General features: G+C 43.6%; 2 protein-coding genes across 7 annotated transcripts in view; one reads left to right on the top strand and one right to left on the bottom strand.

Annotated features, from left to right (window-relative positions):
• The window catches only part of EFL1 (elongation factor like GTPase 1), a 66,930-nt gene extending 61,506 nt beyond the window's left edge, over positions 1-5,424 (bottom strand). The window contains exons 1-4 of one of the 2 annotated variants that reach the window (XM_083411856.1): positions 5,318-5,424; positions 1,129-1,233; positions 768-835; positions 564-648 (exon numbers count right to left, since the gene is read on the bottom strand). In XM_083411856.1, coding sequence (XP_083267982.1) covers positions 564-648; positions 768-835; positions 1,129-1,233; positions 5,318-5,357 — 298 coding nt within the window. In that variant the 5' untranslated portion in view covers positions 5,358-5,424. Of the gene's footprint in view, positions 1-563; positions 649-767; positions 836-1,128; positions 1,234-2,744; positions 2,928-5,317 lie in introns of those variants that run through there. The other variant, XM_083411857.1, reaches the window with a different exon arrangement.
• Positions 2,975-23,639, top strand: SAXO2 (stabilizer of axonemal microtubules 2). 5 transcript variants are annotated; one of them, XM_083412150.1, is made up of 6 exons: positions 2,979-3,087; positions 10,321-10,560; positions 13,791-13,851; positions 18,859-19,038; positions 19,593-19,795; positions 20,688-21,848. In XM_083412150.1, exons 4-6 carry the CDS (start codon positions 19,016-19,018, stop codon positions 21,677-21,679), a joined length of 1,218 nt encoding a protein of 405 aa, XP_083268276.1. In that variant the 5' UTR covers positions 2,979-3,087; positions 10,321-10,560; positions 13,791-13,851; positions 18,859-19,015; the 3' UTR covers positions 21,680-21,848. The 5 variants fall into 5 exon arrangements, with proteins under 5 accessions (XP_083268273.1, XP_083268272.1, XP_083268276.1 ...); XM_083412147.1 differs by lacking the exons at positions 10,321-10,560; positions 13,791-13,851 and adding an exon at positions 23,499-23,639 and having other exon boundaries at positions 2,975-3,087; positions 20,688-21,641; XM_083412148.1 differs by lacking the exon at positions 13,791-13,851 and having other exon boundaries at positions 10,321-10,522.
• The last annotated feature ends 665 nt before the right edge of the window (positions 23,640-24,304 follow it).

Below are 24,304 nucleotides of genomic sequence, written 5' to 3'. Positions count from 1 at the left end.
CATTTTAAAAGTGCGTTTGCCCACTTAAAACATTTAGGATCAGTTATGACGTAGCATGAAACCATGGTTTAGTACTAAGATGAGCAGGTGTGAACCTAAAGCACTATTCTCTCTCCCCTTCCTCATGAACTGGGGAGGAAGATTAAAGCTTCCATTTGTGAATTGGAACAAACCTCAGCTCCCAATCACATCTGAATATAGGAACAATGCTCTGTTCCAACTGGAGTACGTTCAGTAACCATCATGATCATGGTTTGAATAAAGCTTAGTTTCCTGCATTAGGATGTAATAGGAAAGTGCAGTTTGCTCCAAACTGCAAAAATTGAAACATTACGTTTTCTTCTCTTCCACATCCAAGGGGGAAAACACACAAACCTGAGGCTCAGGTCTCCTCAAGCTCATAACACTAAACCACGGTTTAACATTGCACCTGAACTGAGCCTTACAGCAGGTAGCTTAATAAAAAATAATCAGTATATTAGATTCCATCCAAATCTTCACACTTTATTTAACACAATACTTAACAGTTTGAATGCACATGCATAACGTGCTAATTATATTACCTTTTCCAAAATGTAATGAAATTGCGCTTGATTTCATTGTAATTCCTCGAATCTGCTCATCTTCTCGGCTATCCAAGTATCTCAGCTATATAAATTGTAAAAAAATACTCTGTATTCACATTTTTCAGAGACCTTTCTTAAATGTGAGAAAAAGTGGATAGAGGAAAAATTCTGGATAATATACTGGAAATGTTTAAGTTGTACCTTGCCTGCCAATCTGCTAGAGATTATTCCGTTGCTAGAAATAAGGCAGTCAGCTAAAGTTGTCTTGCCTGGGGGAGGAAAGGATAATGAATAGTAGTACACCAAACAAAAATGAAAAACAAGCCCTTATATTTAAGATTAAACATTAAATCCATCCTCCCATGACCACATGTCTCCTCCCTTTAACCAATCTATTAGGGCTTTTCTTACACACGCATGTAGCAAGTTGTCAGAGATGAGTTATTTAATACACAACTGCGTTACAGAGCAACAAGCAGTTCTTCCATAATTATTTCAGACTGCTGGTGCATTTGTCAAGGGATTTGTGTGATATGCAGTTCATAACATAGGTGTCTCTTACCATGGTCCACATGGGCTAGTATACAAATATTCCTAATGAAGTCAGTCTTTTTCTGAAGTCCAATCGTCTTATTCAAACTTGCAAGAACCATGGTTGGATGTTTCGCTGCAAGGAAAAGAAATTCATATTGGAAAGATCAAAGTTGTCAGAAAGCTACAAGGTTATATGAAAGCTTTAAATTGGACTAAATTCAGACAGCCAGACAATATGAAGAAAGAGATTAGTACTGGGTGGAATTTTGGCTCTTCTCTTCTCTACCCTCCCCCTGTCCCCAATAAACCACCATCAGAGGAGGATGCACATGCAGAAACTGTGGTTCTAATAGGAGATCAGCATGAATGCGTGTGTACCAGCAGTCAAAAGTTAATAGCTACAGTGTATCCAGGATTAAGTATTCCCTAATGAGCCAAACACACCCCAGTCTGTCAAGTACATGGGGAACTAGTGCCCTGCATTGTTGTCAAAAACTTATGTTACCGCCTCATTCAAAGCCCTGAAGAAAACACAGTACTGAAAACTCACCAAGCTACAGTTTTTAACAGTGCCCAGGAGTAATGATAATGCACATCCATAGTCTTCCTCCACCTCCCCCACCCGGCCACATCAAACAAAAAGCTTCATCCTGAGCCAGGTCACGGCTGCTAATTTTCATATTTTACTTGCAGTGTAATTAACACTTAAAAAGCAGTGGCTATGCTTGGGAGCTGCTCTTTGGACCTCACACCTTAGTGGCTCTATGAGATTACAACAGCAACTAAGTCCTAAGCAGCAAAGTCAGATGCAAATGAAGGACAGTGAAGGTAATAATTACAGAAACAACCACTCCCGGCATAAAGCGGTTGTTGAAAGCAGATCAGCCTGGCATTTGTAAGTGTGAATCAACATGAATATGGCAACAACTTTCCCCCGATTCCATGCACCAACCACCCAGCTCTCCCAGGAGCTCCATGTTGCCCTTTCACCCACCCGATGACCCTCCTTTGCTTCTCACCACAACAACCCTGGCAGGGCCAGATTTAGGTCTGATGAGGCCTTAAGCTACTGAAGGTAATGGGGCCCTTTATATGTGATATTTTAGGGAGCAGGCTAGCAGGCGGGGCCCATTACTTACATCACAGGAGCCTACACAACACAAAACACTGTTGCTGTATGTAGGTTTTATTTTATTTGTTTTTTTTATCTTATATTTTGGAAATGTACATTCAGGGTTTTTTTCCCCTTTAAAATTTTTGGGGGACCCCAAGAGAGTGGAGCCCTAAGCTATAGCTTGTTTAGCTGATACGTACATCCAGCACTGGAGAATGGCTAGCTAGAGGGATAGTGGGCTCGTCCCGTGAGTTTGGCCACTGGACCTTCCCCAGTGGCAATTCTGCTTCTCCGCCTTCTCCTCATTTAGCCGCCCTGAGCCCGGTCTTGGCTGGGGAAGGCGGGGTATAAATAAAAATTTATTATTATTATTTACTCTTGGAAGGTATCAAGGATACTTCCTGAAGATGGAAATTTGGATTAAGGGTCTCGAAAGCCCACCTATCTCCCCCCCCCCCCCGCATTGCGGCCGGGGTATGACTCGCGCTGCCTTCCCTAACCCTCTTTTAGGAACGGGGGGGACGACTCACCTCACGGAGCTCCCGCCCGCCACTGACAAGAAGGGAGCGTGAGCCGGTTGCAACCGGAAGTCCACCTCTTCCTTTCTGCGCTTGCGCAGGCGCGGCGGACCGAGGGGGCGGAGCAAAGGCGGGAAGAGGCGCAGCGAAGGAAGAACTGAGCCCAGGCTCCGCCCAAGGCGCGCGCGGGCGGGCGCACGCGCACGGACGCCGAGCAGGTTGCTAAGCGACGGGGCGCTTCCCTAGTTACCCGGCTGAGGAGGAGGAGGAGGAGGAAGAGGTAGAAGAGCGAAGGAGCCGTCGAGGACGGGAGGATGAAGGCGCCTCAGTGCATCTGCCAGATTTGCACCTGCGGGTAAGGCAGTGTCCAGAGGGGGGGCCCCGAGGGGTGGCGGGGCAGCATGACGTCATACCCACGGAGTTAACACCCCCCCCCATAAAAGGGTCACAGACCCTCCACTCTTGCGACTCGGCTCCCTCGCGGTCCCTTCACACGTGACGCGTGCCCTACACGGGTGTGCGCGAGAAACCGAGCGAGGCGCGTCTATTTTCACTTAGCGTGCCCCTGGGCTAAGGGGAGAAATGGGGGTCAAATTAATCCACACACACTGACACATCCCCAACCACAGCTCTGAACTTCCCCGGGAGACCTTGGGCCTGCCATTATATCTCCGTGTGACCTACCTCACAGGGTTGTTGTGAGTGTAAAAAGTGGACCGGGATTGGGGACACAGAGAATAATGAGCTCCTGGGGCGATAAAGATGGAATAACTATTTGTCAAGCTTTGCAGGCAGGCAGAGTCCCAGATCCAGCTCCCTGCCTCTCTAGGCAGGGCTGGGAAAGGCACCTGTCTAAAATCCAGGTCTGCTGTCAGTCAATGTATTTACAACATTGAATTAGTTGGGCTGTTGGTCAGAGTCAGTACAAGCCAGCCTTCTGTGTTCCCAATAATGATCCTAACAATGAACTTCTTATATGTTCTGTCCTTCCTCCCAAGTTGCTCTGAGTGGTTTTGATGGGGGTGGGAGGGGAGTTACCTTACCTTACGGGACTTACATGAGGAGAAAATGGGAGTAAGGCCGTGTCCAGATTATCACGGTTTTCAGGTGGGTTTCAATCACACACCAGCAATTTGGGGGTGCACTATTAATGCTGATTTGGAGCTCTTGCAAAACAAACAAACTTCGTTGAAAGGCTGGATTTTTGCAATAAAGAAAGTGATGGGGGGGGGGGGGGAGATGCACTGTAAAGTGTGAGAGAACACTTGATGCAATGTTGTTCAATCTCCCCACAAACAAATCAGGGTGAACGCTCAATAAGCAGGGTATGTGGAAGTGCCCCCAGGAAGCTTCATTGAGAAATTGTAGCCTGAAGAATTGATAGTGGGCTGCAACACCCATGAACCCAGCCAGCATAGATAATGTTCATGGATGATGGGAGTTGTAATCCTCACCTTCTGCAGGGTACCACATTGGCTTCCTTGTCAATAGTCCTAACTAACATCTGAAAGCAGTGTAGTTTTCAGATGTGGTGCACTAAGGAGCCAGTGTGGTGTAGTAGTTAAGAGCGATAGACTCGTAATCTGGTGAACCGGGTTTGCGTCTCCGCTCCTCCACATGCAGCTGCTGGCTGACCTTGGGCCAGTCACACTTCTTTGAAGTCTCTCAGCCTCACGCACCTCACAGAGTGCTTGTTGTGGGGGAGGAAGGGAAAGGAGAATGTTAGCAGCTTTGAGACTCCTTCAGGTAGTGATAAAGCAGGATATCAAATCCAAACTCCTCTTCTTCTTCTTCAAAGCCCAACTCAGAAAATGAAGCATGCCTGCAGCTAGTTGCTTTAATTTTGCAGCTTAATCTGTCCTACAGGGTTGTTATGGGGATAAAAGAGTGAGGAGGTGACTTTGTCTGCCACTCTCAGCTCCTTAGAGAAAGGGCAAGTTTAAAAAAACAGCAACATTGAAGATCCACTAAGTGGGACTCCACAGGACAGCTCCATGTATTACAATAGCTATTGGAAACACTTCTGTTTCTTCACGTCAAACTTTACTCAGCGTGTGGGCATAACCCACATAAGCTCATACATCTTTAAGCACCAATGCTCTTGTGTATGTATCTGAGGAAACTGGCACTCATAATGTATGTATGCCCTTAGGTAGCAATCATATTTTTCACTGGCACTTGAGTGTTTCCCACCACAAGCACATGAAGTGTGAGCACCTGATGAGAGGTCTCAAAATACATCAGGGAACCATGTCCTCGGCCAGGGTGCAACTGGCACTGGCAACGGAGAATAATAGCAGATGGGGTGATTTACTGTCCCTCTCAAGGATCTGGCAGTACCTGTTCCATATGGTTCAGCAAATTCCAAATGATGTGTCAGGACATGCTTGAATGCTATGAGAAAACAGCATGTGTGCCATGTGGCTTTGATGAGTATACAACAGTAATAATCCCTGGAAAAGGCATCTGTGTTTTTTCTACCATTTTGGCCAGGGCTCCTCCCACTGCTGGAATGGTAGATCTCTTGCATCTAGTGTAATTGGTTGACATAGACACTTCTGAGCAGATGGAGTAAAATTACTCACCCTTAGAGGAGGCTGCCTGTTGCATCTCTTTCTGAGTCATCACTCACTCTAGGCTTGCTTCCTTTTGCTCAGGAGGTAGGTCTAGAAATAACAGCAGCCAGCTTTGATGAGCTAACCTAGAAATGACATTAAATGTATTTCTGCATTTAACAGGTACATTTGTTAAAATACAAATAGCACATGCTGTTTTGGGGGCTGGTTATTATAGGCATGTGGGTGGGGGCAATTTGCCCTTTCCTCCCCTTCTGTGTTTCTGATAAAATTCCTTTCTCTGAAAGTGCTCTTTGCATTGCGAGAAAATCCCTCATGGACGCCAATTCTATTTGCATTTTTTAAAAGTAAATATGCTGGAAGCCACCCAGAGTGGCTGGTGCAACCCAAACAGAAGGGCAGGGTACAAATAATAAAATTATTATTCTTATTTTTAAATGTTAAATGCAAATTTACAATTTAACATCACATCTAGCTATTCAGTTGTACTCTTACATGTTCTAAATGTGAGCCTTCTGGTGCGTTTGAATGAAGCGTGCCTTGCATTTTACACACACAAAGTACGTATATCTTAGCCCACTAGTGTTCCATGGAACTCAAAACTCCATTTATACATTTCTCAGCCAAGAGGCATATATGGATTAGGGCCATTTCTGGAATAACAAAGATGTGTAGTATATTGTGAACAACCTCAGAAATGTGGCTGTTACTGGGGCAGTGATTGAATCCTGCGCTTAAATGGAACATATGTTATGAATTCCTCAAGTGGTTACAAACTTCTCTGTTGTACTGGCATCTATACCACTTCAACTGGCTCCAAGAAGAGAAAAAAAAATTAAGCCCCCTCTTGAGCCACCTCAGGTACAATCTACACAGTTTTATGAACAATATTTGTGTTTTCATTTTGAGGTAAGTTTCTCCTTCCAGTGGATAGTGGCTTAGGACTTAGCAGCAGGAGACAAGTCTCTTGAAACTTTTCCCTTGAGCCCAAAGGGCTTGTGTTTCTCTTGACACTAGCCTTCAAGCCACATGGCTAGCTGTTTTTGAAACAGATGAGCACTTTTGAAAGCAGTTTGGGCGTCAGTTGCTCAAAGAGAGGGAGGGAAGCATTTACAATTTTGAAGTGCGAGCCTCAGCAGCCCTTTGGATCCTGGCCAATCTAAACTTTGGATGACATGACACTGGAGCAGGCAAAGGAGCTTCAAGCCAAACAAATCTGTTTCCAAGTTCTGCAATGAAACACCACAGAACAAAGGCCCTGTGAAACATGCCTACAAACAAATGGTTTACAAAATGTACATTGCCAACAATTTTGTGGTCAATAAACTCTCAAGCAGATATTGATGTAGGCAGAGAACTGAATTTGCTTTGCTTTTGCAACAGCACTGCAGGTTTCAATGGGAGGACTTGTCGCTTGGATCTTGTTACCTGGGGAGTTAAGCCATACACACATTAGGGTTACCAAGAGGAAAAGAAACAACAGGGAAATATATAGGTGGCTTGTTCTTTTGCTTCTACACAGAGACTCTACTTCTGCCCTAATCCCCAAACATTATAATTATTTAGCACAGTTGGGGACATTGACATTCACAGGATAATGTGTCAGCACTAAGAGGACTGTATTCTTTCATATGATAAACACTAGCATTTACTTGGAAACTGATGAAGGTGTAAGGCATCTAGATTTTCTTTTCTCCATGGCAAATTACTCCTTCACCGTCTGTTGATGCTTTCTTTGCATAATGGTGATTTAGTTCAGCAGTTCACCACAAACCAAAAGCATACATGTGTGTGGCACATATATACCCTGTGCTCCTATCATTTTATTGCCTAAGCATATCCACATTATAGACTTAGGCTACAAACCCATGCACATTGGCTTGGAAGCAAACCCCATTGAACTCAGTGGGACTTAAAGTAAACTTGTATAGAATTGTACTGTTGAACTAGCTTAACACCCTTCCTTCTTCCCTGAGAACATTTGGAATTAAAGTTTTGTGTTGAGTCTATGAATCTGTAATAAAGACTCAATACACTTTCCCAACTTCAATTCCCATAATTTTTTGTAGGAAAGATATGACATGGAGCATCAAATAAAACATAGTATACAAGTTTGTGATGTATGCCTTTTCAGTTTTCACAAATTAAGGGACACGGTACTCTGTTAATCATGCAGACAATCGTGACAGTCTGTTATTCTAGTACAGTACATGACCAGATATTAAAATGTAATCTAGGATATAATTACACAACTTTTTTTTTTAAAAAAAGCTTTTTGTGAGCAGTAAAGGCAGCCAGTTTGTTTGCAGGGTGCAAGGCATGGCCAAAGTTTGCAGAAGGAAATTTCAGAGGCAGGTTGTTTTTTAAAACCACAAAAATGTTCCTGTAACTGCATTTGTGCAAAATAAGTGTTGGATCCCTTACAGCTCTCTTAGGAATATAAATATGTGCTGCCTGGTTTGAAATGATACATTCTGAACCTGAACCAGGTATCAATTACAGCTGAGCATAGGATGTTTCCATAATAAGATGTAAACACTTAATTTATTTTGTGCGTGTGTGTTTTTTTAAAAAAAATCCCTTATGAGTTGCAGAACTAGTGCTTAAAAGAATAACTCTTCCTTATATGCACAGCCAAGAACTAGAGTGCCTTCACAATACAAATGTCAATTAGACATGCTTTTTTGGCCTTCAGAAACACTGAACTATCCAAGCAATAGCTAGACTCACAGTCAATATCCACGAGCCATGTTTGCTCATAAATGGGAACACAGAATATATAACTCCTTCATTTGTCTCCTTTTAGTATTTACAAGCTTCTGTTAGTCATACTCCTATCACAGTCACATTGCTCTACATTTTGTCCCTTTCCCACTGATCAGGAAAAAAGATAATGCTCCTAGAGAGAGATGTCTATAAGTGGGGTCTCCTTAGGAACATAAGAATTGCTTGCTGGACCTGCAAAGGTGTCCAATACCCAACAGATTCTAGACAGATGCTCTTAGGGGTTTCCACTGTCCCAGCTCTCAGCCCCAGCATTTGCTGTATTCTTTCGGAATATGGCAATCCCATTAACTATCATGGATTTTCCCTTTATGCCTTGGCCTCAGTCACTTTGGAGGCCGGAGCAGGGATGCCGGCCCTCGCCTCTGTCTGTCTTGCGGACAGCCTCAATGGAGGCTGAACAGGAGGGTGCAGCCTTGTCACCTAGAACCAGGCACCACCTTCACAGATGGGAGCAGATCTGTGCACCTGATGGGGGGCATGCTTGCAATCTTGACGTTCCCATACAGCAGGAGAGTCCTGTGAGTGAGCATGCATCATCTTCAAAAGCTGGCGGAAGGGGTGGGGGGAATTGTAGGGGCATCTGTGTCACAGTCTTGTCCTGCTCCTAAATCCTGAATCGTGATTTCTGAGCATGTCAAGCCTGTACCATTACTTGCCTAACTAAAGCTATCTTCCTTATAAGTAAGACCCTTTGCATGCACAGTGGTACCTCGGGTTAAGTACTTAATTCGTTCTGGAGGTCCGTTCTTAACCTGAAACTGGTCTTAACCTGAAGCACCACTTTAGCTAAAGGGGCCTCCCGCTGCCGCCTCGCCGCCAGAGCACAATTTCTGTTCTCATCCTGAAGCAAATTTCTTAACCCGAGGTACTATTTCTGGGTTAGCAGAGTCTGTAACCTGAAGCGTATGTAACCTGAGGTACCACTGTACTAGACAGGAGTCAGGACATGCAAAAACAAACAAACAAACAAAATAACTTACGCATAGGAAGTTAGCATGTCAAGAAGACTTGTTGATTTCTTTTTCAGGGAGAAAAAACCCCCATTCCACATACACTTTTGCAGCTAGATGATCTGAGCAGCGTTTTAGGAAAGCTTGATGATTTTCTAAATTGGCCCAGACTTCGGGGAAGGAGTTTGGGCCATTCACAATGAGGGCTTGCTGGTGTGTGTAGGTGCTGAATATTGGATAAATGTCTGAGGAGGACCTTTGGGACTGGAGGAGCAAGGCAAATTAAATCCTTTGACCTATGCTGATGGCGTATGTAAGAATTGCTAGTAGTAGTAGAAGAAGTAGTAACCATCAGCATTGTGGCAGAAAGGTCACAGTGCCTCACACGAATGGTTTAAAAAAGAGATGATAATAAATTCAGCACAGATATTCAGAGAGTGTGATGGAACCAAAGACCAGCTAGTCCAAGGCTTTGCTCTCAGGACCCACCAGCCTTTTAATAGTACTACGCTGCAACCCAAACATATACCTCAGTTAGGGAACATTAGCAGGAAGGTGGCAGCAGAGAGAATGGCTCAAGTGAACTACCCAAGTCACACTTTAAGAGGAAAATAAAACATAGCGTCAAGAGTATATGTAAATAATTCCCCTGTGTAAAGAATGGAGGGTCTGTCACAGCTATATGGGAACCTCTGGCCCTCCAAACATTGCTGAATTAATCATCCTATGCTTCGTGGGGTTCATGTAGCTCAGCAACATGAGGAGGGCCAGAAATACCCTACACCTGTGGTCTATCCTTACTTAATATAATTCATTAACACAACCTTGCAAATTAGCTCCCAAAAATTAATCTAATGCTAATCTGCAGGAAATTGTTACTAGTTCACTTGCACCCCAGACAACAGTTTGAAAAATCAGCTTTGTTACATTGTACAAATGCTGTTTACCTTGTCACTTCAGTGAGATTTTCATGCATCACAAGCAACCAAATGAATGGTTTCAGCCTTGTTTCATTAGTGCAAAAAAGGGTAATTTTATTTTACACACCTTAAATACTGTTCACACATGGCAGTAAGATGTGTTTTTTCGTGGGAAGTCTTATCCTTTTATACTGGTGTCCTAATTTACAGATGATGATTGCAATAAGATGAAGCATGGCGAGTTACGTTTTCACTTTCAAATGGCTCCAAAATGTTAAGACGGTTGGTGGGAAATGGGATTTTAGAAGTTCAATCTTAAAGTGAGATTTAGACTTAAAAACCAAACTGCTTTCAGAGGAAGGTTTGCCAGAGAGTGTAAAAGTGAAAGAGAAAGACAGCAAGAGGAGGAGGAAGAGGAGATAGAGAGAGAGAGAAAGAAAGAGGACAGGAGTGGAAGTAGAGAGATGATGCCTTCCTTCTGATGTCACAATCCATCGGCTCTCTAACAATAAAGCAAACCATGACAACTGCAGAAGGACAAGCGAGGAGAAAAGGAGGTGAGACCATTCTGATTGCAGAATATTTCAACTCGTAGGTACATATTGTTGTTGTTTAGTCGTTCAGTCGTGTCCGACTCTTCGTGACCCCATGGACCAGAGCACGCCAGGCACTTCTGTCTTCCACTGCCACCCGCAGTTTGGTCAGACTCATGTTTGTAGCTTCGAGAACACTGTCTAACCATCTCGTCCTCTGTCGTCCTCTTCTCCTTGTGCCCTCCATCTTTCCCAACATCAGGGTCTTTTCCAGTGAGTCTTCTCTTCTCATGAGGTGGCCAAAGTATTGAAGCCTCAGCTTCACGATCTGTCCTTCCAGTGAGCACTCAGGGCTGATTTCCTTAAGAATGGATGCGTTTGATCTTCTTGCAGTCCATGGGACTCTCAAGAGTCTCCTCCAGCACCATAATTCAAAAGCGTCAATTCTTCGGCGATCAGCCTTCTTTATGGTCCAGCTCTCACTTCCATACATCACTACTGGGAAAACCATAGCTTTTACTATACGGACCTTTGTTGGCAAGGTGATGTCTCTACTTTTTAAAATGCTATCTAGGTTTGCCATTGCTTTCCTCCCAAGAAGCAGGCGTCTCTTAATTTCGTGGCTGCTGTCACCATCTGCAGTGATCATGGAGCCCAAGAAAGTAAAATCTCTCACTGCCTCCATTTCCTCCCCTTCTATTTGCCAGGAGGTGATGGGACCAGTGGCCATGATCTTCGTTTTTTTGATGTTGAGCTTCAGACCATATTTTGTGCTCTCCTCTTTCACCCTCAATAAAAGGTTTTTTAATTCCTCCTCACTTTCTGCCATCAAGGTTGTGTCATCTGCATATCTGAGGTTGTTGATATTTCTTCCAGCAATCTTAATTCCGGCTAGGGATTCATCCAGCCCAGCCTTTCGCATGATGAATTCTGCATATAAGTTAAATAAGCAGGGAGACAAAATACAGCCTTGTCGTACTCCTTTCCCAATTTTGAACCAATCAGTTGTTCCATATCCAGTTCTAACTGTAGCTTCTTGTCCCACATAGAGATTTCTCAGGAGACAGATGAGGTGGTCAGGCACTCCCATTTCTTTAAGAACTTGCCATAGTTTGCTGTGATCGACACAGTCAAAGGCTTTTGCATAGTCAATGAAGCAGAAGTAGATGTCTTTCTGGAACTCTCTAGCTTTCTCCATAATCCAGCGCATGCTTGCAATTTGGTCTCTGGTTCCCCTGCCTCTTCTAAATCCAGCTTGCACTTCTGGCAGTTCTCGGTCCACATACTGCTTGAGCCTTCCTTGAATAATTTTAAGCATAACCTTGCTAGCGTGTGAAATGAGTGCAATTGTGCGGTAGTTGGAGCATTCTTTAGCACTGCCCTTCTTTGGGATTGGGATGTAGACTGACCTTCTCCAATCTTCTGGCCACTGCTGAGTTTTCCAAACTTGCTGGCATATTGAGTGTAGCACCTTAACAGCATCATCTTTTAAAATTTTAAATAGTTCAGCTGGAATACCATCACTTCCACTGGCCTTGTTATTTGCAATGCTTTCTAAGGCCCATTTGACTTCATTCTCCAGGATGTCTGGCTCAAGGTCAGCAACCACACTACCTGGGGTGTACGAGACATCCATATCTTTCTGGTATAGTTCCTCTGTGTATTCTTGCCACCTCTTCTTGATGTCTTCTGCTTCTGTTAGGTCCTTACCACTTTTGTCCTTTATTATGGTAATCTTTGAACGAAATGTTCCTTTCATATCTCCAATTTTCTTGAAACAGATCTCTGGTTCTTCCCATTCTGTTGTTTTCCTCTATTTCTTTGCATTGCTCATTTAAGAAGGCCTTCTTGTCTCTCCTTGCTATTTTTTGGAATTCTGCATTCAATTTCCTGTATCTTTCTCTATCTCCCTCGCATTTTGCTTGCCTTCTCTCCTCCGCTATTTGTAAGGCCTCATTGGACAGCCACTTTGCTTTCTTGCATTTCCTTTTCATTGGGATGGTTTTCGTTGCTGCCTCCTGTATAATGTTTCGAGCCTCCATCCATAGTTCTTCAGGCACTCTGTCCAGCAATTCTAAATCCTTAAACCTGTTCCTCACTTCCACTGTGTATTCATAAGGGATTTGGTTTAGATTGTATCTTACCGGCCCAGTGGTTTTTCCTACTTTCTTCAGTTTAAGCTTGAATTTTGCTATAAGAAGCTGATGATCTGAGCCACAGTCAGCTCCAGGTCTTGTTTTTGCTGACTGTATAGAGCTTCTCCATCTTTGGCTGCAGAGAATATAATCAATCTGATTTCGATGCTGCCCATCTGGTGATGTCCATGTGTAGAGTCGTCTCTTGTGTTGTTGGAAGAGAGTGTTTGTGATGACCAGCTTGTTCTCTTGACAGAACTCTATTAGCCTTTGCCCTGCTTCATTTTGAATTCCAAGACCAAATTTGCCAGTTGTTCCTTTTATCTCTTGATTCCCTACTTTAGCATTCCAATCCCCTATAATGAGAAGAACATCCTTCTTTGGTGTCACTTCTATAAGGTGTTGTAAGTCTTCATAGAATTGGTCAATTTCAGTTTCTTCAGCACCAGTAGTTGGTGCATAAACTTGGATTACTGTGATGTTAAAAGGTCTGCCTTGGATTCGTATCGAGATCATTCTATCATTTTTGAGATTGCATCCCAGTACAGCTTTTGCCACTCTTTTGTTGACTATGAGGGCCACTCCATTTCTTTTACGGGTTTCTTGCCCACAGTAGTAGATATGATAGTCATCCGAACTGAATTCGCCCATTCCCGTCCATTTTAGTTCACTGATGCCCAGGATGTCAATGTTTATTCTTGCCATCTCATTTTTGACCACATCCAACTTACCCAGGTTCATGGTTCTTACATTCCAGGTTCCTATGCAATATTTTTCTTTACAGCATTGGACTTTCCTTTCGCTTCCATGCATATCCGCAACTGAGCGTCCTTTCGGCTTTGGCCCAGCCGCTTCATCAGCTCTGGATCTACTTGTACTTGTCCTCCGCTCTTCCCCAGTAGCATGTTGGACGCCTTCCGACCTGAGGGGCTCATCTTCCAGCGTCATATCTTTTATATGCCTGTTGTCTTTGTCCATGGAGTTTTCTTGGCAGGGATACTGGAGTGGCTTGCCGGTTCCTGCTCCAGGTGGATCACGTTTGGTCCAAACTCCACTATGACCTGTTCATCTTGGGTGCCCTGCTCGGCATAGTTCACAGCTTCTCTGAGTTCTTCAAGCCCCTTCGCCACGGCAAGGCAGTGATCCATGAAGGGGAGGTACATATTAAGCTTTTGAAAATGTATCCTTGAACGTGATTGTAGGCAAACAAGGGGACAGGTGAGCTGTCAAGATCCAAAGGCCACAAAATGCATCCCTGTATCTGAAAGGCCACTTGGCCTATTGGGCCAGGAGCCTCTAGGCTTCATCCGATGTTGGTGTCAGGGTTGCGAAGTGACTGCTCCATGAAGGCAAAGAGAAATGGCCTAAAGAACTGGCTTTGTCCTGCCTTCTCAAAGCTATTAATCACAGGCTTCAGAAGCCGCCTTCTTTCCCACTGCCTAGCGGCAGAGAGACAGCCTTATAAATAAAGCCCAGAACCTGGTTTTTATCTGGTTTTGCCGTTGCATACTCTAATGTCGGGACGCGGGTAGCGCTGTGGTCTAAACCACAGAGCCTAGGGCTTGCCAATTGGAAGGTCGGCAGTTCAAATCCCCGCGACGGGGTGAGCTCCCGTTGCTCGGTCCCTGCTCCTGCCAACTCAGCAATTTGAAAGCACATCAAAGTGCAAGTAGATAAATAGGTACCGCTCCAGCAGGAAGGTAAACGGTGTTTCCGTGCGCTGCTCTGGTTCGCCAGAAGCGGCTTAGTCATGCTGGCAACATGACCTGGAAGCTGTCTGTGGACAAACGCTGGCTCCCTTGGCCTATAGAGCGAGATGAGCGTGCAACCCCAGTCATCTGTGACTGGGCCTAATGGTCAGGGATACCTTTACCTTTACCTTTACTCTAATGTCATAACCTGCCCTGGGTCCCTTAGGGGGAAGAGTAAGAAATATTACGAATAAATAAATAAACCAGGGTGGCCTGCTTTACAGGGGACAGTCCTCTAGCTCTCATCCATTCAAAGAGCTGCCTGGCCCAAAGATAAAGAGCCCTCAGAAGGGAGAGCAGGAAGGGGCTTGAAGTTGCAAATAGTTTCTATGCATATAAATTAGCACATGCATTTTTTAAAAAAATTAGTTTTCCAATATACCCCCAATATTAGCCAAATTACATGAATAACAATTAATTCCCAAATTATACCATTATCAGTATGCCAATCAACTTCCAATTAATACACTTTAGTTAAAGTGGCTCCCTGCATGGTGGTTTATATAACTGCGTTCCATGAACTTAATTCATGTCGGTTACATTTCAGTTATAATAATAATCCCTTAGTCAACTGCTACATAATGAATTCCATTCGTGATGTTATGATATATAAATTTATAAAGCTATGAGTGAGGAACTCAAACTATTAACTTTATTCTGCCCTGCATGTGAAAACTGTTATGTCCATGGAGATTCCTTCTGTCCATGTATGATGATGTCTCTTTCACTTACCAGCTGTTGTTTTCTCCCATTGTGGCTTGGGGCGGAACTGAATCTCGAAGATTCTCTGAGATCTTATCTCTCCATCCCTTGCTTCGATGTCTCAGAACACGCAACAGTGCGCTAGAAACCATTCTGTCTCACTAGTAAAACATGTCGCAGATCCTCACCATTTCCCCTTCAGCCTAGGAAAAGGTGGGCTGCCTTCATTATGGCAGGCAGGACCAGAAGCGATACAACACAGGTGGCTACCCTAATGGTACAAAGTAGTATTGAGAGCGGGGAGACCCACATTTAAATCCCCACTTGGCCTCAAGCTCACTCTCTGCTAGGATAAAGGGGGGGGGGGGGACCTTGTACATTGCCCTGAGTTCCTTGGTGGGATATGTGGGGTAAAAAAAGGTGATTAACAAGTAAAGTAGCTCCAACCTCCCGCCAAGAGACCAGGAAATAGCTCAGGGGAAGACTTCATTGATCCTTGTCCCCACCCCCACCCCACCCCCCGCTCTAGTTGGTTCTAGCTGCTGGCCAAGAAACTGATTGAAAGGGATGTCAGCTTTAACGTCAAACTGTCAAGCTGTACAGTACTCCTGATAATAGTGCTAATATTTCAAGGTTTAATGGAAAGGAATACCGTTTGTAATCTATCCAGCAGTTTTTCAAGAGAAGAAATACCAAGGACTCGACCTGCTCTGATGAGTCATTTATATTCCCCCCTACAGAAGAGTAAATAGTTGCTGACAGGTTAATCTTATTCCTGTCATTTCTCTTTTTAGAAGCTCTGTTGAATTTCCATGGGAGAGGTTTGGGTAGCCATAAATTGTGCTAAATCCTCCTAGGAGTTTTTCTGCTTGTCAGTATTAGGGAACTGAGGTCATTGGAGAAGCAGAAACCCGTCCAAAATACTACCATCCTAATAGATGCATTATTTTCATAAACATAGCAGCATTTAAGGTGGCAAGTAAAAGCTTTAGTGAGGAATATATTTTGTTATCAGAGAAACTGTCATGGAACTCAAGTCCTTGTGGGCATTGTGGCTTTTTATAATAAATCTTTATTTGGCTGGTGGGAAATGTTTTGGAGGAATCTTGGGGCCTGAGAAAAACCCACCAGCAGCCTCTCTCTCTTTTTTGTATCTGTTAGTATGTTTTCACTGCAGTCTATAAGACTACCTTAAATTATACCACCTGAAGGCAAGGTAGGTCATTGGCGTTTTTTAGAGTCAATGAGGTCAAATTCTGGACCTCCAAATTCCAGACCTCCAAATTTTGGAGGAAGATGTGAGAACGGGACTCCACATGTGTACATCTATATTGTTGCTGTTGGCCATCCTACTTTCAGCTGAAAAAGGCTCCCAGTGCAGTCTATAAATATAAATGATAAGACAGTCCCTTCTGTCAGGTCCACACTCTTAGAGACATGACACAAAAGGAAAGGGGACAGGGAGGAAGAAGAGGAAAAAGCAAGGCCAGTCATTAGGATTTAGGGCAGGACTGAGCAAAGGGGAGGATGCTTGAAAGTGCCCTACTGTGTAGGCGCCATATACGTGGATCAGGAAACCTGGCTGCCCTGGGAAAACAGCTGTCCATGTGTAGAGGCCCCATTCTCATCTTCCTCCGAACATGCAAGGAGCAAGGCCGGTGAGCAGCAGCCATCTTCCAATGTGTTCAGTATAGGTGTGTTGGGGAAGATGACCACAGAAGTGCCCGTGGTCCGTAGCTCGGCTCTGAGCTCAACAACAGAACACAAAGCCTGTCCACAAATCACCTAACAGAAATAAGTAGCAGTAGTAAAGATGGGAAGGGCTGCAGTTCAGTTGCTCTCGAGTGAGCCTCAGGGACAAACAATAGGGCATGGGAAGATAATTCTTGGGAGTCTGCTAGGGCAGCATCATGTTGGTAACACAAAGTGTTACATTCCGGTCCCGCATGAAGAGATGTCACCAGCAGCAAATATCAACGATGCAACCCCTCTTTGGTGGAAGCAGTGGCGTAGCGTGGGGGGTGCAGGGGGGGCCGGCTGCACCGGGCGCAACATTTGGGGGTTAGGGTTAGGGGGCGCGAATCCATGGGTTAGGGGGCGCAAATTACTTGCCTTGCCCCGGGTGCTGACAACCCACGCTACGCCACTGGGTGGAAGCAGCCAAACCTTCATTGAGGAACACAGGAATGTCAAATAAACCTCAATAAAGTCCACAGTCAGCTAAACCAGGTTTGCTCCACTGAGAGACTGGAAGCTATTTTTATCTGGTAATTGGCACATGCCTTGCTCTTCTGGGCCTTTGGTTGTGCTTGTTATTCTTGTAAAAACTTTTCTTTTTTACAAACTTCAGTTTAGTTACAATTCGCTTCCAGTTAACATTTCTATTTTCTTATATATGAGATGCTGTTTGGCACCGATGACAAAGAAACCCCTGTACTTTATTTGCTTCCCTCTACACACACCTATGAGGATCGCATCCAAGAATATGATGCTAAAAGAGACGTTGGTAGAGTGGGACGCATTAAATATACTTCCAGGAGATCCACAAGTGCTGTCCCCCATTAGCACCCACAGTCGTAAACCCCCAGGAATACCAGTAGAAAAAGTGAAGAAGGAGAGAGAGAAGGTTGGTGGGATGGAGAGAGAGGTGGGTTTGCAGCAGGAGCGTAGTCTCAAAGTGGAGCTAAGAGTGACGTCGCTTAGACAACATCCCACTTTAGTGGGGCCATAGCTCAGGGCAGGGCATATGCAGCACACCAAATATTCTAGGTTCAAATCCATTAAAAAGAAATAAAAATCTCAGGGCTGGAAAGGGCCTGATATCTTGGAGAGCTGCTCAAAGTTAGACCAACCAAATACTCTCTATCTTTACATTGGTTGCTTCCAGACAAGGGGCTCTTGAGTCCTATTCCCTCATTATGCTTCTGTTGTAAGCGACAAGTGTGACTTTTTGCACTATATGATTGCACTTCTTTACATGCACATATCCCACTACGTCTCATCCACACCTGTGGGCGGGGCATAGTCCCTGTGGGCGGGGCCTTTTGAGGCTTGGCACACATGCACTCTGATTCTGGTACTGGGCACCTTTTTATGAACTTGTTTATTATTTTTAATTGATCTTTTAAGTAGTGTTTGAATGCTTTCTCTCCAGTATTTTTATAGCGCTATAACACCCTAATAATGCATTTTTTTCATGAGGAGGGAAAAGTTTGCCTTAGTAATGTGGTTAATGGCAGTGACCAGAAAGGTATCCTTTAATGATTTATTGGGGGTGGGGTGGGGGGTGGGCGTGGAACACTCTAACAGACTGGTGTTGCAGCACCATCCCTCTTTTTCATGAATATCTAGTTGGGAAAGCATTTTGGCATTAAAGGATTAAAATAAACAGGGTCATGGAATGGGAACAGTTGCAAAGGTTATCATTAGCATGCACTTTTCTGATACGCCACAGCCCATTGCCCACATAGAAATGCTGCCCTTTTAAAAACACTCTTCCATTCTTCGGGGGGGGGGGAGTTGGGCTTTGTGAGGTCTGAGAGTTAAGAAGAGGAAGAATTCAGTGTGACAGTGACTGGATGACAGTATTGTGAGGATGCCCTGTAAAAGGTCGCATGGCTATTCTGCACTAAATATGAGACAGGCAATGTGTTCAGATCGGCAAGACACTTCTTGCTTAAAAGAGCTTCAGTGAGTAGTCTCAACTCCGGCAGCTTGAATTGGTTGACCATAATTTCCTTCATTTATCTTTGCTGTTGTTATTAAATCCCAGGCGCCATCGTTGCCCTCATAATCCCACCAGGATTTATGACCGTGTAGGGGAGTCGACCCTCATAACGGAATACGTGGACAAATATCCTCTCTATGGCAATATCCCTCCTGCCCAGAGCCTCAAGCCCAAGCATGAGTATCACACGCACGGAGGGAAAATGGAAGGCATCACAACTTTCAAGTAAATATTTTTCAGTGCTGGGTAGACTTTGGGGCTACCAAGGCATCACAGGGAGGGATTACTCAGATTTTGCTCAGGGGAAGCATTTTGATCAAAAACCGAGTGGTGAAAAATTAGACCAATAGCATTATTAGGGCTGTTGCTTGATTTAAGAAATCACAGCTGACAATCTCTAGTTTTCCTGAAATGGAATGAATATACAATTTTGTTTAAAATAATTCAGCAGCAATAATCATGACCACCATTTTAATTACTCCAAATGTTGTAGCCCTAAATGGGCACCAACAGCCACAATAGCTTTCAAATAGTTTGGGTGTTTTTTTAAAGATGATAGGGTTTTTTTTTTAATACTGGGGTTTTTTTTTAATACTGAGAGTCCTAAACTAGTTTACTCATTGAGTTCAGTGGCCATAATTATCCATTGCTTAGGATGGGCTAGCCTTAAACCATTCCCTTTGCTTTGGGAGATGCTGTTGTGCCTATTAAAGCTCATAGATATATTCATAGCCATTGGCTATTTAAATCCAGTGCTTTATGCTTCCCCCCGCTTCCAGGTCTGACTACCTTCCATACGATGTTGCAAATCGGCCTGTTCGTGTTCCAGCAGAGTGCAAACCAGTAACTGGAGAGATGGATATGGGAACCACTTACAGAAGAGATTATAATGCTCACAAAATAAACCCCGTGATAATAGTAAAGCCTGTAGAGAGGAAATACAAGAGAGAAGGCAAAGTGAATACCATACCTACTTACCGAGGTAATAACACACAGCACTTTTCACAAAGTGAAGCGACGGGCAGAGTGGTGGCATGCCATCTGGCCATGCTGGAGAGGTGATGGCGGACTTGGCTGCTGTGATGCTGTTCAGGTGAAATGAGGGAGTCTTTTGGCAGTGGACTCCTGTTAAGACTAATAAAATGCACACTGTCGGCATCATCCATGGGCTTCGGAGGCAAAAGCTAAATATCCTGCTTTGGCTAAGGCAAAAAGAGAGTCCTAAACTAGTTTACTCATTGAGTTCAGTGGCCCTAACTATCCATTGCTTAGGATTGGCTAGCCTTAAACCATTCCCTTTGCTTTGGGAGATGCTGTTGTGTCTATCCGTGTATCTTGGTGACACTAGACTCTAATCCAGCCCCACTGGGATCAGCTGCACTAAGGAGTTCCTCATTGAGAACTGCAGCCAAGCTGATCACTGCTATTACAGCAGCGAGCCCCACTTTGTCCAATCCAAACCACACCTACAAACTGACTTCAAAGGACCCTGTTCACTTGTCAAAGTTGGCCCACAAAGGATGGAGAATTAAGGTGCTGGCTCATGAACCAGATCTAGTTTCTCACACCTGCAGTAGAGATCTCTAATAGAGAATTCTCAGCACCTTCACCAAATCATAAACCTCAGAATTTATTGAGGGAAGCCATACTATGATTTAAAACTGATATAGGTAGCATGGGTATTCCTTTACTTACCAGTTTCTGGCCCAGAGTGGTTGAAGGCAATCAAATACATGCCTACAGGTGCCCTAAGTATGTTGGCAGGGTAACACACCACTCAGACAGACTGCAACCAATCTCTGCTGAGGCCAAGGCTATCAAAAATTAACAACCATAGCAAAATTTGTTAGCTTAATGCTGTTTTTGTCTTAAAGATGACTATAGGGCCTGGGAAGTTCAAAGAAGGGAGACCAACAAAGTGGAGAACGCCTACCAACTTCCCACTGAAAAGTTTGGGAACAGCACCACATTTCAAGATTCCTTTTTCCCGAGGGAAATCTCCCTCCGAAAAAGCTTTAAGCCCACTGTTGTGACCAAGCTTTCAGATCAGCCTTTCACCAGTGTTACAAGTCATCGCAGCGATTATGTTCCTCATCAGCTGGAACCCCAACTGAAGGTGTCAAAAGAAGAATACAAGCCCAATAGCCAACCCTTTGTAGACACCACAACACACCGCTGTGATTTTAGAGGGCTTGTTGGAGAACTTCCCAAAAGCTTCAAGCCTGAACCCTCTAAAGTGGAGGTGAAGGCTCTTTTTGATGGAACCACAGAATTCCGCGATCGTTTTCAACCGTGGGCCATTTCCTTACCTGAAGTTCACAAAGCAAAAGAGTATGTTCCACCCACAGGCAACATGGAGTTGACCACCACGAGCCACCTTGCTTATATTCCACACGACATCAATCCAGCTGTCCTCATGAGGCCAGTAGACAGGAGCAGGAGAAATAATGCCCCCTTTCAAGGGAATACAACAATGAGAGATGCCTTTCAAGCTTGGGATACCCATCGGCCAGAAATTGTCAAGAAGTCCCAGGATATTCCAAAGGCCTCTGGGAAGTTTGATGGCATGACAACCTTCAGAGCTCACTATAGACCACACAACATAGTCCTGACTCAGAGTTGCAAGCCTTCAAAGATGGCCCTATCTAGTTCAGCACCTTTTACAGATGAAACCTTGTACCGTGCAGAATATACGCCAAAGAAACAAGAGGTCTGCCCAGCAACCTATCCATCCCCTCCAGGATATGTCTTTGTCAACACTGATTCTCATGGTCACAAATTCTTCCGCAGAGTTTCACCAGACGTCAGTAAGATTGCTCATGCAAATGGTAATCATCTTCCAAAAGAAATAGCAGTTGTATCCTAACTCCTAATTCTAATAGTTTGCACAAAAGTGTTCTGAAAATTATCATGAAGTGGTCAGAGTATTACATTAGCTCTAACCATTCTAAATAAGCCTACTGATTATAAGATTTTTTTGGAGTGATCTGAGAACTAATTTTTACAAGTTTATATAAGTAAAATTTGTGTCAATATTTCTGTGGAATCTCTTTTCTTCAACTGTATTACAAGACAACTGTTCATGTTAACATGATGGGTGATTTTGATGATGCATTTTAATACGATTACCTTAATAGGACTGTGCACGGTTCTTACATACAGCAAACAAAATTGTCCCGGCTCGCTTCCTTAAAATATGTTCAAAGGGGTTGCAGCTAACAAGCAGAATGTGAAAGATCCAAGTTGAATTCTTGGTGTTTCTTGGAGAACCCCTACCAGCTTCAGACAAAATGATTTGGCTAGCCAGGTCAACAGTCTGGTTCTGTATAAGCCAGATGCTAAAGATTAGTTTGCTGCTGCACCAAGTAGCATCACAAAACACATTTTGCACTAGTTCAACATGTTTATAGTAATAGAATCATAGAATTGGAAAGGACCCTGAGAATCATTTAGTCCAATCCCCAGCAATGCAGGAATATGCAGCTGTCCCATACCAGGGCAGCTTAGTTGGATGCTGTTTGGGCTACCTCCATATGTGTGTTTAAATTATGGAGGCTTGCTAGGACAATAAGAACTTCCAGTTTGGATTTTCAAGACATTTCAGCATGTATTACCTGGCCCTGCAAAACCACATTGGTAGAATTTAGTATTAAGATGTTTAGCCACATGCGAACATTTTTTTTTGCTGCACACCTCAACAAAGGATGGTCTGGGACTGTTGGCATCGTGTATTGTAAGCCAATATATAAAACCAATCCAGCTCAAACTATGTCCCATTGAAAAACACAGGGCTTCAATATATTTATTTTACCATATTTGTATAGGCAGCTCCCCATTTGTGCGGGATTTTGCATTCCAAGGTACTGCGCACACCGGCGGGACACAGGAAAGCCCACCCTGTCAGCCTTCCGGTGTCAAAAACAGCTTGTGCATCAGTGACCGTGCGCATCCCAAACGCACACAAATGGGGAGTTGCCTGTATACTGCTTTTCAGCTGTAATGGTCCTCAAAGTGGCTCACAATACAAGAATCAGATTTACAGGCAGATGGCACTGCCCTCACAAGAACAGATCTGGAATACTAGGTGCTGCCAATTTTTATGAAACGATGGCACCATGTGGTTCCTGGCTCTGTGCTCCTGGAACGCAGAGGGTGGCAAAGCAGGGTTGGGGTAGACATTGGGGTGGTGATATTCATCTAAGTCCTCTTTATTACATCAGGTACTCTTACTGCTGCATTGAACAGATGGTGTTAATGGCTACCAGCCCTTGTTGTTAACTTGTTTTGTGGTATCAGTGGGAGGTGCAGTAGAATTCTAGGGATGTTTGTATTCAGTAACAAGTCCCACTATGCTCAGTGGGGCTTATTTCCAAGTAAAAGTGCATAAGATAATAGTCGTAACAATGAGTAACTTCAACTGGATTTGGGACTGGGTTGGGAAGCTTTTTCCAAGATTATTTGAATCTATTTCACCTTAATATACACATATGCCTGGGCATATGTATATTACTAAATTTATGATAAGATTGTATTTCAGAGTATGATTTCAGTTTTGATAGGCCTGTAATTCAAGTTGTAAGGTTGGTGCCAATACTTTGAGCTATTGCTCCAGTGAATGCTTCGCATCGTTTTCATTCTCACTGATTGTTTCTTACCTGTGTGTTGCCTTGTACTCATTATTTTAGGGAAACCATGTTATGATTGAAGTGTCATGTAATCCCACGTACTGTATCCCCAAACTACCAATTCAGAGATCGAGATCAAGAACTGAATGGTGTCAAAAGAACACAATAAATCATCCAAAAAAGGAGAGGAAAAACTCCGAACCGCTGGGAATGTTTGTTTTGTATCACTCCCATATGATATTCTTGGTATTCTCACAGATCAAACTGAGACCTAGAGCCGGATTCTTTTCTTCTTCATCCTATGTAAATTGAATGCTCTAGAATTGGGGGGGAAATCAAATTAAAAACAAAAGCTTTCTATTTTGTTTCTTGAAATATGTTTAAGACTGTTGCTAGGCTAGGAGTGGAGGTTTTCAGATCTTATGATACCGTATATATACTTTTTCCTTTTGCCATCTGAAATGGACACATGAGCCTCTAGTCTGGAGACATGCTCTTAACTATTGTCATCTCATTCTGTGATAGAGATGAAAGAGCCAGAACATTTTTCTCTTTCAGTCCTGTTCTTTCCAGGTCCTCTTTGCATATGGCTAGTTCACACAAGTATGTTATTTACTTGAGAACCATAACATCAAGTTGATATTTACACATGTAAGTGGGCTGAATCGAGCGGTGTGGCTTTTCCAGAAAATTTTGAATTTGAAAATTGGGATAATTGGCATCAGGGGAAAAAATATCTGATGACCTTGAGAGTGATTTAATTTAGCATGACAAAACTTTGAACCTGACAAGCTTGCTTAAAGTTTATTTGCTGTTGCTATTCATGAATTATTACTAACATACAAAACACAAAAATTCCTGCAGAA

The sequence above is a fragment of the Podarcis tiliguerta genome (assembly GCF_965153285.1).
Source record: "Podarcis tiliguerta genome assembly, chromosome: 14".
NCBI classification, from domain to species: Eukaryota; Metazoa; Chordata; class Lepidosauria; order Squamata; family Lacertidae; genus Podarcis; species Podarcis tiliguerta.
This window is presented reverse-complemented; position numbering and strand designations above follow the sequence as displayed.